A 13,535-nucleotide genomic window follows, 5' to 3' on the forward strand; every position below is an offset into this window, starting at 1 on the left:
CATTTTCTTTCATGTAAAAAAATGAGCCTGCTGTTTTGTGTTTATTGGCTGCTGCTGCTGAAAAATGGAGAATCTATTTCGACCGACTTAAGTGGTTACCATAATAGTGCGGTAAGCATTGTTCGAACATCTGCAATACGTCTGAAGGAATTAATAAATCCTTTTTTTCTCTGAATACGGAACAGTTACTGAATTCTGGTCTCAACATAAAACCTCGCTCCAAAATATATATAAATATTTTCGCTGGCGTACATAAAGTGCTTGGCAATGAATGTTCTGATCCTGAGGATCATCTCGATGCCCAAAGTGTCTGAACTCAAGTCTCCACTACGGCGAATTCCGAGTATATAATGAGTAACATATTCATACAGAACATATCCATGTGATTAAGATTTTTATTTAATGACTCTGCTACAATCTACAATCTATTTATAAAACAGTCGACTAAAGGTAGTATCTTTAAGATTAGCAATTTCTTATGTACTGTACAGATGGATATTACAAAGGAATTGTGCTTATGGCAATGGGTCTCGTGTCCTGCAGCCTTTACCCTACTTGTTAAAGTTCTCGATCTGCTGGAGGACCCAGCTGCGCGATGCCGCCTGACAGACGACGACTCCTCTTTTGAGCGACTGCTGGTGGGCGTGGGACAGCAGCTCATACACGGCCTCCTTCGAGGGCTTCGGGGCTATCTGCGGTGGTGGGGTGGGGCGTGGACCGAGTGGTGGTGGCGGAGGAGGACTGGTGGGTCTCCTGAGGTCGTAGTCGCCGCTGCGCTTCTCGTTGTCATCACTGTAGATGGCCGAGTCGCGGAAATCATTCTCCAGACTGTCCTCCACCTGGCGCTCGTACTCGAAATGGGTGGGCGGCGGGTCCGCCACGGACCGCTTGCGCTGCTGCTCGCACATGCTGTCGCTGGAGGAGGATGTCAGCGAGAAGACAGAGTCCCGCTCTGAGCTGACCATGGCCATCAGGCTGAACAGGGTCTTGGGGTCCGCGTAGTCGACGTGGGCCATTCGCTCGCCCAACGCCTCGCTGCCCTGCCGATGCAGCACGCTCTGGCGGCACATCTCGCTCACATCGGAGACACGTCGCTCCGGCGGGCGGTTGGAGCGGCCAAAGGCCAGGGTCAGGTTATCGATGGACTTGAGGGCACGCGGCAGCAGGGAGCTCTCCGAATTGGACACGTTCTCGTTGCCTGGGCCTCCCTCTCCGTTGCCGCCGCTCAGCAGGCGCTTCATTAGGTTCTTTGGTATGGGGCGGGCGTAGAGGGCTGCCTGATCCTCTAGGCAAAGGTTGATCACCGTATTCTGGCTGTCCCGTTTCAGGGTGGAACCGGAGGAGGAGCTGGAACACGTGGCATCCGAGCCACAGCTGTCCCGTTGCACTGCCTCCTCGCCCACCCTCTGGAGCACGCCCTCCGGCGAGTAGACCAAGGTCACGTAATCCGACTCTGGACGCGGGGCGGCCGATGCTGTCTTGCTTCGCTTCTTCAGCATTTGGGCAGACTTGGCGCGACCTAGGACGGGGGAGAACTTGTACGGGACATGGACGTTGCGTAGCAAGGTTTCGTAGATGGGCTCCTCGAGCTCGGCCCGTCCCTTGGCTTGATCCTCCAGCTCCAGCGGCGGAGGGGAGCGAGACGGTGGCCGTGGCGGTAGGGCAGGCACTCGATTGAGATCCTGGCTGGGGGACAATGGACTGACGGGGCTCACAGGACTCTCGCGTCGCTTCTGCTGCTTGTTGTAGATGCGCTCGAACTCCTTGGTGTTCTTGAGAAGATCGAGCACAATCTGGGCGTCACGCTTGGACTTCTCCGCCGGCGACAGCAGTTCCTGGTTGCTGTAATACTGATCGTGATCGTGGTCCACCACATCGGACGTTGGCTCGTTTAACGTGTCTGCCTCCTTGGCCAGTTCTATGTCCTGCTCTGGTCGCAGCTCCTCCGTGGACTCGGTTATTTTCAGGACGGTGGAACTGCTGCTATCGAATTCGCTGAGATCCATGTAGAACTTGGAGCAGCTCTTGCTGCTGGTGCGCTGCTTCTTGAGTGTGGCTATCCGCTTGGGCATGGTCTTGTTGTTGTATTGCTTCACCTCGAAGAAGCCCTTGGCCTTGGCCTTGCGTTCGCTCAGGTCGGGCTTGCTGCCCCGCAAGGAGGCGACGCTGTCATCGTCCTGCTCCTGATCCTGTTCTGCCTCTTCGTCCAGGCTGAATCCGCCGATGCGTGGCACAGACTTGCTGCGTTCCTTGAGCGCCTTGTAGCTAAAGACTGGCGACTGCGACTTGGCACTGCGACTACGTTGATCGCGCAGAATGCAAAGACACTGGTCCGCCTGATCCGGAGGATCCTCCTGCCGGCACTTGCACGCCTCCTTTGCCGGGGACTTGGTCACCTCCTTTCCAGATCCATCTCGCTTGCGATACCGCATCGCGGCGGCCAGCTTCTGCAGGGCCGTGTCGTCCAAGCTGTTGTTGCGTGACAGCGGCTTGGAGGGCTTGGAGGCCTTGGACTCCTGCTCTTCGCTCTGGTTCTGGTTTTGGTTTTGGTCCAGCTCCAGGGACTCGTTGAAGGAGCTATCGAAGGAGGTGGAATTGCTCACCGTCTTGCGCTTGCCCTTGGAGTTGCGCTGGCGGATCTCGCTTCGCCGACATGCGTTGCGACGCTCCAGATACGTGGGCTTGGAGTTGCTGCTGGAGTGGAGACTCCACTTCCACGTGCTGCGGTCCGGCGTGCGATCTGCGGGAGAGCTTCGTTAGTCGAGGGTCAAACTTAGCTCAGGTCGTGATAAGCGGGCGGCGGTGAGAAAGGGCGTGGGACAAACACCAGTGAGGATACATTCTGAAGAAGCATTCTGGCAGTCTGGCAGAGCAGTCTGGGAGCGGTTCATGCGCTCATGCGGTCAGTGACTTGGATTAGTAGTTAAGTGGGTTCTTTCGAATGTGGGTTAGGATGCATGCAACATACAGACCCGACCCCGAGCGTGTTAAAGGCCAATTAAAGCTAACAATTCAATCCAACTAGATATGCGAATCTCGTGATACTTACTGGGCTCTCGATACCAGCAACGATAAGCGATAAACCATAAACGGTACCGACTCTACTATTACGATTACTATTACGATTACGAGTAACGATTAACGATTACAGTTAGGATGGTTAAACGGTTATATGTACTGGGATTTTGGATTTTTATAGATATTGTAGCAGTTGGTAGGTTGTCAATTTAGTCTGATCGCATTTGGTGTGTTGTAGGAAATTACGAGTAGAGTAGGTAGCGGCTAGATCAGTTTCAGTTTCAGTCTCGGGGGGGTTGTTTAGCCTTAGAACACCCTTAAAAACTAATCAAAGTTTTCGTTTCTTTGTTTTGGGATGTTTAGTTTTAGAATGCATCACTGGTAGTACTACAACGGTAAACATATAGCATTTGTATAGAGTAGAGTTAATTCAGATCGAGATAAATGGCAACACAGATAAGAATAGTAGTTTGAGCTGTGCCCCCTAATCTAATTAGTATTAATGTACGACACCAAAAAACAAAGTACATACAGTATGATGTGGACCGAAACAGATGACGATTATATGAGGACACATAAGTGCTGGCACTAGTCAGCAGTCAGTAGTCAGTAGTACAGTAGTGCCCAAGAAATTTGCAATTAAAATAAGCCTACATCGGGCAGAAATATGTAATAAATCAACTTGCCGCCGAGGCGTCGACAGATTTGGCACGATTTTGGGGAAAGGCAACAGGGCCAGAGACTCAGACAGACAGACAGACAGACACAGACCACAGATCTCCCGGCACACAAATCTCTCCTAACGACTGCCACTTGGTTATGTCACTTTAGCTGGAGCGTGCGAATCATAAGTGCACAGTGAGAAAGGAACAGGCACTTGATTCGAGTAGATCTACTGGAAGGAGTCTCATACGAGCATGTACGTGTGAAAGCTCGCGCAGTGCAGGCAGTACCCGCATGTGCATAACTGTAGCGTCAGGCGCAGGCACTTCATCATCTTGCCCCATTCCCATTCCCATTCCCAGGCCCAATCCAAATCGTTAAGTGTTTCGGCCACATCAACGGCGACACAACAACAGCAACAAAACTAAGCTCCTAGAGCTAAAGGCTAAGCTAACCAGCAACCACGGAGGACAGAGTGCGCTCACCTTCCTCGTTACCCAGCTGATAGACGAGCTCCTTGGCTCGCAAGGGTATGTCAAGCTTCTCCAGCATGACACCTTTAATGTGCTGCGTCCAGATACGCTTCTGGTCACGATTTCTGGCCGTCAGCTTGATTTGATTGCGGGGCTCATCGTAGGGTATGACGTAGAAGCTGGTCGGCTCCCCGGACAAGTGTTCGCTCAGCATCAGATTGTTTTGCTGTGGGAGAGGAGGGTGCACATACACACACTTAGTAGTGGGAGGAGGAAGTGCTGGGAGGTCGTTCAACTCACGTGTATGTAGGTCTTGAACTGCAGACGTCCGTCCTCCTTCTGCTTGGTGATGATCAGCATGGTGGCGAAGAGCAGCACCAGACGCGACTTGTTGTGCTGCTCCATTAGGAGGCCCTCCTGGCGCAGCTCCCCCAAAACGGTCAGCTCTGGGGATTCCAAAGAGTGAGTAGTTTTCTTCGAAAGAAGTGGAATTTAGAGGACTTACCCGGACCCAGCCAGCCGTCCAGTATGCCGGACAGCTCCTTGACGCGGCTCTGCTGCTCCTGCTTGCGCTTCACCTGGTCAATGTTGTGCGCCACCTGGCGCATGATCACATAGGCCTCGGCCACCTCCTTGACATCGCAGTGCTTGCGCAGGCTCTGTGAATGTGGAGAAAGAGACAATCAACTGTCAGTCACTGCTGCTGGATCCCCGCCTTCCCCCTTCCCCATTCCCCATTTCCCAGTTCGTACTCACGTCGAGGAGCAGATGGTACTTCAAGATGCGCTGCACTGGCTTTAAAAGATAGGAGCCCAGGGGCAGACGGTGCTGCAGCATCTTCTGCGTGGAGGCCAGCAGGGCGTTCGTGTGCGTTGCCTGGAGCAGCTTGGTCAGCAGCGAGATGGCTTCCGGGTAGCTGGTGCTGCGGGGGAGCGAATGACATACAATGAACGGCAAGATTTATGGCATGTGCTATGGCTGGGAAAGCGCTTTAGGTCTTCATCAGGCGAACATGAAATTTGACTTTAAAATCAGTTGCCTTCCCCAGTGGGGCGAGCGAGTGGGACGAGTGGGAGGACAGGACACCAAACTGCAGCCTGCAGACGGATGATATATGCCGCTGTGTCATTCGGGGCGACAAATCAAACTCCAGCCATCAAACTCTCTGCCCTCGCTCTACTCCAAATTGGCACTGACAGCCCCAACAGCGCAGCAGCGCAATGGAGCAATGGAGCAGCGGCAATGGTTCGGGGTAAACGTCAGCGTTTAAATGGAACATGGCGTGCCTGGACTGCCAAAGACGCCATCGTTGTCGTCATCGTCATCGTCATCGTCATGCCATGCCATGCCATGCCACGCTGCTATCGAGATCATGTGGCCGCCGTTACCGTTCTTGGCCGCCGCTGTATCAGAGATCCAGCGAACACGCCAGCCAGCAGCGATGGTCAAAGCAGTGGCTTGCCCCCGAATCACAGCGAGCGGAGAGGTCACTATGATACAGTGGAATCAGAGGATTTGTGGGAACAGCAATCGGACAATAGAGTGAGTGCGGAACAGAGCTCGGAGAACGTTAGACATATGTACTCGTAGTACTCAAGGTACGAGTAGTAAATGCACAGTAAGAGCAGTAATCAAAGTAAGTAATAAAAAGACCACTCACCAATAGGTTGTATACACATCAAAGCCATCGCGCAGATCTATGAAGCATCTGGCGATCCTGCCCGGCTCCATCCCAGAGTTGATCAGTCGCTGCAGCAGCATCGAGTTGAATTCGTAAATCTCTTCAATGTTGGCAAAGAGTATTTGCAATTCGTTCACACGCAGACAGGCACGCTCCTTCCAATCCAGCAGGTATCTAAAGTAAGAAAAAGTTCCGGTTAATCCATTGACTCATTCCATTGGGCATAGATCACTCACCCCTTGATGACCTGGCCCAGGTCCTCGACAAAGCTGCGCTCCGAGTCGATGATCTCCAGGCTAGCCCGCTCCAGGACACTCATTGCGACCGTGTGGTGCGGATGATGGTGGTGGGGATCCCCTAGCTCGTTCTCGCTCTCGGCCAGACTCTCCACACTCGCCAGATACGAGGTGGCAGCGTGCTTCCCGTGGAGCAGCTGATCGGACCCCGAACTGGAGCTGGACGACGTGGAGCAGATGGAGGAGGACGACAGCGGGCGGTTGTTGAGGCGCTCGCTGAGGCGTGCGGCAAACTTTGGCTTGATGTCTGTGAGGCGGTCCAGGCTCTCCGCCGACAGCTTGTTGGCCTCCTCCAGCTCCGCCAGCTGCTCGGCCGTGGGCAGTTTCAGGGGCACTCCCGCGCCCAGGGTCGAGGCCTTGGCACTGAGGCTCTTGGTGCGGGCGTAGGTCAGCAGCGGGGAGCTGGTGATCGTTGATGCACAGGCGGCCGAGGAGCTTCTCACCAGCGGCTTGCTGATCAGAGGCTTGTTAACGGCCTCGATCAGCTCCGCATTCGGCCCCGCGTTGGCCCCCAAATCGGCCAGAGTGAGACGCTCGATGTGCTGGGCGACCAGGTCAAAGTTAATTGTGTCCACCAGCTCCACGGGGCTCAGGGGCTCGCTGCACACAAACTCCTTGGGCCGCAGAGGGGCGGCCGGCGTGGAGGGGGTGGAAGGGGTGGCTGGTGTGCCTGGGGTGGCTGGCCGGGCGTGCTGCAGCTGTACACTGGTGGCCGCGAGCTGCTCCATCTCGATCAGCTTGATGCTCTGCTGGGACTCGTAGCGGGGAAGCGTCAGTTTGCGCGGCGAAAAGGGATTTCCATCAAAGTGGAACGGGGTTCCGGGGACGCTCTTGTTCGTGGGGGTTCTGTCGTCGTCCGACGGTGTCGCCGGATGTGGTTTTCGCGCCTTCTCCGAGGCGGCAAAGGTCAGGGAGTTGACGTACTCGTTGCTGGCGTCGAAGGTGGGCTCCAGCTCGTGGCCCCCTTGCGTGAACAGCTTGCCCGTGTTCTTGGACAGGGGGATGTGCGAAGGCTTCAGCTTGGGCTTGGACGTGGCCACTGGCGGATGGCCTCCTCCACTGTTGCTGCTCGTCTTGATGTAGCGTCCCTGCGTGGGACTCCTTTGGGATAGCTGCGGGGATGATTGCGACTGCTGCGGCTGCGGCTGCTGCAGTGCCTCAATGTCAATGGCATCCACTGGCTCGGCGTCCGAGTGCGTGATGATGCGGTGCACGTTGGCCGAGAGGATGCGAATGTTGTTGCCGCGTCGGCTGCCGCTCGAGGCGAGGCTGCTGTTGCTGCTGCCTAGCTCCTGTCGGCGATGCACCACGCGGCTCAGCTGTGCCCCATCCGGTTCGTCCCGCAGACCAGCCACCACCAGGGGCGGGGCACGGACACTGGCTGCAAGCTGAGAGCTGGAGGCAGTTAGCGAGTAGCTGGCCGATTGATCATCGCTGGTGGAGACACTCGTGCCGCTCGATGTGGAGCTGTTGCTGCTGCTGCTGTTGCTCCTCTTGGGCGTCGATTCGCCACTGCTGATGTTCGTCTTGGCCTGCGCCTGCGCCTGGAGCTGGAGCTGGGCCTGTGCCTGGCTCTTGGTCTCGTGTGTCACAGTGGGAGCTGCCACGCCCGCGCTGGCAGCCAGGCTGTTCGTCAATGTGTCGTAGATGCCCAGCAGCGAAGGTGCCAGCTCTGTGGTGCTACCTGAAACGAGTGGAGCGACACGCAGAGCAGAGATTGTTAGTTGCAGTTTGGGGAGTGTGTGGGCTGTGTGTCTAACGCTCGAAACCACTACGATCCGATCCGATCGGATCGGATTGGATCGAGCCACAGAATACATAATTTTTGCGATATTTGCTATAATTTAGCTGCGTAAAATGAATTATGCCAGGGCACTGCCAACAGACGGCTGATGTATTGAGTTGTTTGGCCCCAGGATGCGGAGCCCGGCTCAGAGCAGAGGCCGCAGAGTCAGAATGTGGCCATCAGTCAGTCGGGGCAGGCAGCGGTAGTGGCAGCGGTGGCGGCAGCGAGCGGGTTCTGGCCACGATCAGACCAAGTCTGCTGCATAAATAAGTAGGTTGGTATTGCCATTGCCCCCACCGCCTGTTGCCTGTTGTGCGAGCGTGCCTGCCTGGCGGCCTGACATGTGAATTGATATGCCAACGCAACATGGCCAAAACCAAAACCACAGCCAGGTAACAGGCTACAGTTGGCCAGCAACAAGCAACAAGCAACAGACAACGGACAACAGACAACAGACAAGAGGCAACCATGCCATGCAACCAACCATGCAACAGGCAACACAGTCAACATCGACGTCGCCGGCAATTGGCATGAACATTCCAAAGCCTGCTCATCATTTCTCACAAATGCTTCAATTAATCAAAAGCGCTCACAACTGTGGATTTAATAACATTATCGACACACACACAGACACACACACACTCGTACGCTCTTGATATATAAATTATAGATCGCGTCAGTCAATAGTCAATAGAGCATGAAGCAGCCTTAACGACTGCTGATCGTTCGATCCCTTCCCTCTGCCGAAGGAAGACAAAGGACTGCAAATTGCTGGCCATGGAAATCGAAGAGGGACCGTGAATATTCTATAAATAAGAATGCAATTCCTTGGGGCGCTACGGAATCAACTCAGCAAGGATATCTCACTGAATCTCCCACTTTCTGCACCCGGAATCCATCTTCATTGTGGCCTTAGTGGATGTGATTATCTGTTAGCACATTAAACTAACAGCCTGCTCCCCTCCCCTTCTGCTCTGGCAGAAGGCTGAGCAAATCAGCAATTAAGTTTTAAAGACAAAACTTGTGTGCCTCTCGGCCCACGTTGATCGGCTGCTTGGCTGCTTGGCTGCTACCGGGGAAAAGGAATGACCGGCCAGAGCAGAGCTGGTTTTCAGCTATTTAGAATGCTGCAGGTATTAGCATAGCCCCATCCTGCGTTCCTGTACTCCTCTTCTGGGGTCTGTGCGGCACAGTAGCCGACGGGGCACTTTTTCTTCTAATTGCGAATGGTGTCAATGTGGCTCCAGCGCGGACTCCGACTTCGGTGCTGGGCTCGAGGGGAGGCAATGCTGTTGGCAACATGTTAGGCAACATTTTGCAACGCCACGAACAACAATTAGTTTGCATGAGTAGTGCCACGCCCACTGGCAAACTTGAGAGGCTGTCTTGTCTAGTAGTCTCCCCAGTCGCTCCCCAGTCGCTCCCCAGTCGCGCTGCCTCTCAAAGCCTGTCTTTTTCGGGACTGACTGACGACAAGTCGTAAACATGATTTGTACATTTAATTTTCCATCATTTTGTTTGATTATTTTGCAGGGGCTGCGCATGCGTGGGCTGCAGATACATCCACTCGGGCATAGGATCCAGCTACAGCCAATAGATACATAGATCGGATCGGAACGGAACGGATCGGATCGGATCGTACTCCTGCCTCCATGGTGACCCAGTTAAATGGCCAGACCAGAGCGTTTTGCTTAATTGCCGAACCGTGGGCTGCTGTGCCGACAGGTTATCTCCCTCTCTCCCTCTCTCCCGCTCTCCTTCTCTCCCTCCCTCCCTCTCTGCTGACAGAGATGCTGACTCTAATCGCTGCCACTTGCCGGGGGAGCATTTAATTAAAGGCCAACAGCTGTGGCGGCTATTTCCAGCTATTTATGGCAGAGTCGTAGTCGGAGTCGGTGTCGGAAATCCCGACTGGAATATCCTCTAATCTGGCCGTCGATCTCCGCCTGAAATATGCAACAAATTCTTCAGGCCTGTCGCACTGCCAGGCGGGGAAACAATGCCGTGACGGCAAAGTGCGGCTCGGCTCTCTGTCATTTTGCAATTTGCAATTGGAGTAGCCCCCTCATGGCCAGAAAGGGTGTCAGGGACAGAGACAGAAACAGAAACCGAAACCGAGACATAGTCGGTTACGGGGCCTATGACAGTGCGGAGAGGCTGAAGTGTTGTCTGGTTTCATTTTCCAAATCCAAATCCCTTTAATGCCCCAGCGACAAAGTCCAGCCAGTCCGGCTTCAGGTGTCCCTCGCGTACCGCTGAGCGGAGCTCTTAAAGCTGGCAATTTATGGCTGAGCTGACACAATTTCATAAGGCCCCAAAGGCTCGCGGGCTAAAGATTACGCGATTGCGGCTAAAAATATCAGCGCAGCGCCCAAAGGTCATCCAGGTCCGTACCGAACCGGACCCGACCCGACACGACACGACCAGGCAGAAGATCCAGCTGGCAGCTGCAGCGGTGGCGGCGGCGGCGACGGCAGCGTTGACAAGATGTTGGCCAGGCGTCTGGGCCTGATTTATAAGCCAAGTGCAAGTCCCAGTCGCGACATTGAATTATGCGCGACGGCAGGGAAAGTGCTGTCCGATGCCTATCGGAATTGGATTCGGCACGGCCCCGAAATCGAAATTGGAATCGGAATCGGAATTGGAATCGTTCAAATGCTGCACCTCTCCAGCGGCCAGCGGATGACATTTTGTTTATGCATTGGCCCCGCCGCCGCGGTCGGACCGTCTCGGCCCCTCCCTCCTGGACGTCTTGGATCGTCTTGGCCAGCTGTTGATGGCGTTAAATTAATGCGCTTAGTCGCCATCGTCATCATCGTCATGATCGCTGTGTCCGCGGTGTCCGCATCGTTGTCGTCTGGCAATTGATATTTTAATCGGCATTTCAGTTTGTCTGTCCCCGTGGCTTGAACTGGCCTGGCGCCATCGCTTGTCTGGTGTTTAGGGAAATGCTGGCCCATTGGTGGTCCCGGGGGTGGGGCGGGGTGGTGTGGGGCCACTGGCTGGCATTATCAACTGTGAACGGCCGCCAGACGTGTCCCAAGCGCTCATGGCTTATGGGCACGCATCATTTTGCAACTGCCAATTAAGTTGTTATTCAATGCGACTCGGGCACACATCTGCCCCGATAAGAAGCCGAAGTAAAACGCAACTTAATTGAATATTTAAGCTGAAACATAAACTGCGAAACGGAAGCAGAATGCACACGTGAACAGCATGCCTAGGACACATGTGGGGGGAAAATGTGTGTGGAAAATGGCCAGGAAGTCGTAAAATCGAAGCCAAATGCGATCAATCTTAGGGCAGCATTCCAAAAGTTCAATAACTCAAACGTTCATCTACAAGAAGAATACGAAAGAAAACCCATCGGGCCCATCCTTGAAGCAGATCTCCTCCATCTAATGTTCGCTTAGAGGCATTTATGATTTCTAGTGGATTAGCGATCGTTTCCGCTTTCCTCTACAAATAGTCTGGAAATTCTTTTCAAATTGAGCGAATCTTCCAGACGCATAAGCATACAAATTCCCCAAGATGCTGCCCCTCACGGAGTGCGGCATACAGATCTCAAATGTATTTTTAGCCCGCGAGTTCCGTAGCCGCCGCCTGCCGCTGCCTGGTCATGGATCAGAGGCACTTAAACGGCTCACCACCACCACTCCTGCCACCCCTTCCTGCCACCGTTGAGTGGATGCTCATCCAGGCCAACGCATTGGCAAACAACTTGGCTACTTTTGCTTTTAGTGCCTAGCACCGGCTGAGGCTCCTTTGGCGTTTCTAGCGAAAAGTGAAATCCTTTTAAAGCGGCAGCAAACAAAAATCTAGGAAAATGTCGCTGCCAAAAAGTTATAAATCTTGTTCATATTTGCACGTGAAAGACAGAGCTCTGTGGCACAGCTAGAGCCAGAGCCAGACTCAAACACAGATACTCAGCCGGAGAGCCGGGCGAAGCCATAAATGTCACACGGCCTGGCCAAGAGGCAGGCAGGCTGGCAGGCGTGCAGACGGACAGACGGACAGGCCTGGCATATTAGTTTTCCTCGGAGCGGTGTGCGGCATGGCAAAACGTGCTAAATTCCATGGGGCAGACATCCATTAAACAGCACAGGCCCACGACCAGGCCACGCCGAAACATGCCAAGGCTAAAAAGTGCTAAAATCGCATAAAACATGGCTGCTGATTCTAAATTAACTTGCGCCAGCACAGGCCCACACCACAGTGGTTCAACATCGAACATTGCACTCTTAACAATTCCAAATGGGATTCATTTGATAAGCATCATTAATGCTTTGAAGTCTTTCTTTTCAATTTCAGAACTATCTTCATTCGTATCGTTGTTCTGCAAATGTTCATCTTCAAGTTTTAGTCAGTCATTGGCCCACTGTGGCCTCCTCTGGCCTGTCCTGGCATGCGACACTTCACTGGAGGAGCACCGGAGAAGCCAGAGCTGTTGCACTTTGCACTCCAGCCCGAGGAGGAGGAGGAGCCGGAGAGCTGAAGAGCTCCCCACCTAGACACAACATCTCGTGCATTCTCAATGACGTACTGCTTGACTCTGGCATTTCAGAGTTGCAGCTAAAGATGTTGCCCATAAACATCATAAGCATCCCATACCCAGTCCCAGTCCCAGTCCCAGTCTCGAACCCTCCTCTCTTTCCCTCGCTGGCCTGGCTGTCTGTGATGAATGACAAATGCGCGAAATGCATAAAAGTGTGAACAGATTTTAGCCACTAAATATAGCCGCCTCAGCGGAAATGGCAACGGCGAACAAATTCGCTGGTAAAAACTAATTTCACTCGAGTCGCAGTTCCAGTTGGAGTTCCAGTCCCCGTTCCAGCCTCTCTGCCAAGCCCCGTTTTAGATGGAGAGACCGAAAATGGCAGGGCATTGGCCTTATGCTAATGTTTGCCTGGCGGTGCCAAATATGGACGCCAGTGCAGATGCAGATGCAGATGCGGACAACGACCATGATGGGGATATGGCCATGACCAGTTCAAGGGCTCGGTGAAATTGGCCTCAGGCACGATCGCATAAGGCCAGATAGAGACATCACCATCGCCGCATTGGCAGTGCGGTAGAGAGGCAGTGGGGGTGGCGCCATTGCGTAAACTGAACAATCACATTTAATTAGCAGATGGAGCTGCAAATATGGAAAGTAGCAGCGCCATTGCATTGACCTCCGCCTGGGAGACGCCGCGGCCTGGGCAAACAGAGCAGCTGGGGGCGAGACGCTAATCTCTGCGGACAGGCAACATTTTCATGCGGTTTAAGGTGTCTCTGTGTCTACGTCTCTGCGGTTTTCGCTTTCGAAATCAATTTTCCCCCATATCAAATACGCATCAGCCGAAAGCCGAGAGTCGAGAGCCGAGAGCACCAAAGACAGTTAGACCGAGGGAGAGGGAAAGGGAAAGGGCAGGAAATGTCAATCAGAGCTTAGGTCTTTTGCTCATTCCGTGATTGATTAGAGTACGAGGGCTCCAATAAGTGGAGCAGTGGATTGCATAAGGGATTGCAGTAGGCAGCGTGCAGCGACGTGGGAGATACTGCTAACCCAGTCAAGCCATAGCTCAAAACGTCACTCAATCAGTCAGTCAGTCAGTCAGTTAGTCAATCAGTAGGAG

General features: G+C 53.6%; 1 protein-coding gene and 1 long non-coding RNA gene across 4 annotated transcripts in view; one reads left to right on the plus strand and one right to left on the minus strand.

Moving 5' to 3' along the window:
• Nucleotides 1-29: 29 nt before the first annotated feature.
• LOC113565038 lies at nt 30-439 on the plus strand. Its single transcript, XR_003408406.1, has 2 exons — nt 30-111; nt 186-439. It is a non-coding gene; the product is annotated as an uncharacterized LOC113565038 (long non-coding RNA).
• LOC6592683 overlaps nt 378-13,535 on the minus strand; it is a 41,851-nt gene continuing 28,693 nt past the window's right edge. For 2 of the 3 annotated variants that reach the window (XM_026985039.1, XM_026985040.1), the window contains exons 2-8: nt 6,072-7,815; nt 5,815-6,009; nt 4,911-5,076; nt 4,660-4,813; nt 4,455-4,600; nt 4,167-4,380; nt 378-2,740 (exon numbers count right to left, since the gene is read on the minus strand). In XM_026985039.1, the coding sequence (XP_026840840.1) occupies nt 552-2,740; nt 4,167-4,380; nt 4,455-4,600; nt 4,660-4,813; nt 4,911-5,076; nt 5,815-6,009; nt 6,072-7,815 (4,808 nt within the window). In that variant the 3' untranslated portion in view covers nt 378-551. Of the gene's footprint in view, nt 2,741-3,049; nt 3,406-4,166; nt 4,381-4,454; nt 4,601-4,659; nt 4,814-4,910; nt 5,077-5,814; nt 6,010-6,071; nt 7,816-13,535 lie in introns of all 3 variants that reach the window. The other variant, XR_003408405.1, reaches the window with a different exon arrangement.

This window comes from Drosophila persimilis, unplaced genomic scaffold, assembly GCF_003286085.1.
Source record: "Drosophila persimilis strain 14011-0111.01,24,50 unplaced genomic scaffold, DperRS2 tig00000002-arrow-pilon, whole genome shotgun sequence".
In the NCBI taxonomy this organism is placed as follows: Eukaryota; Metazoa; Arthropoda; class Insecta; order Diptera; family Drosophilidae; genus Drosophila; species Drosophila persimilis.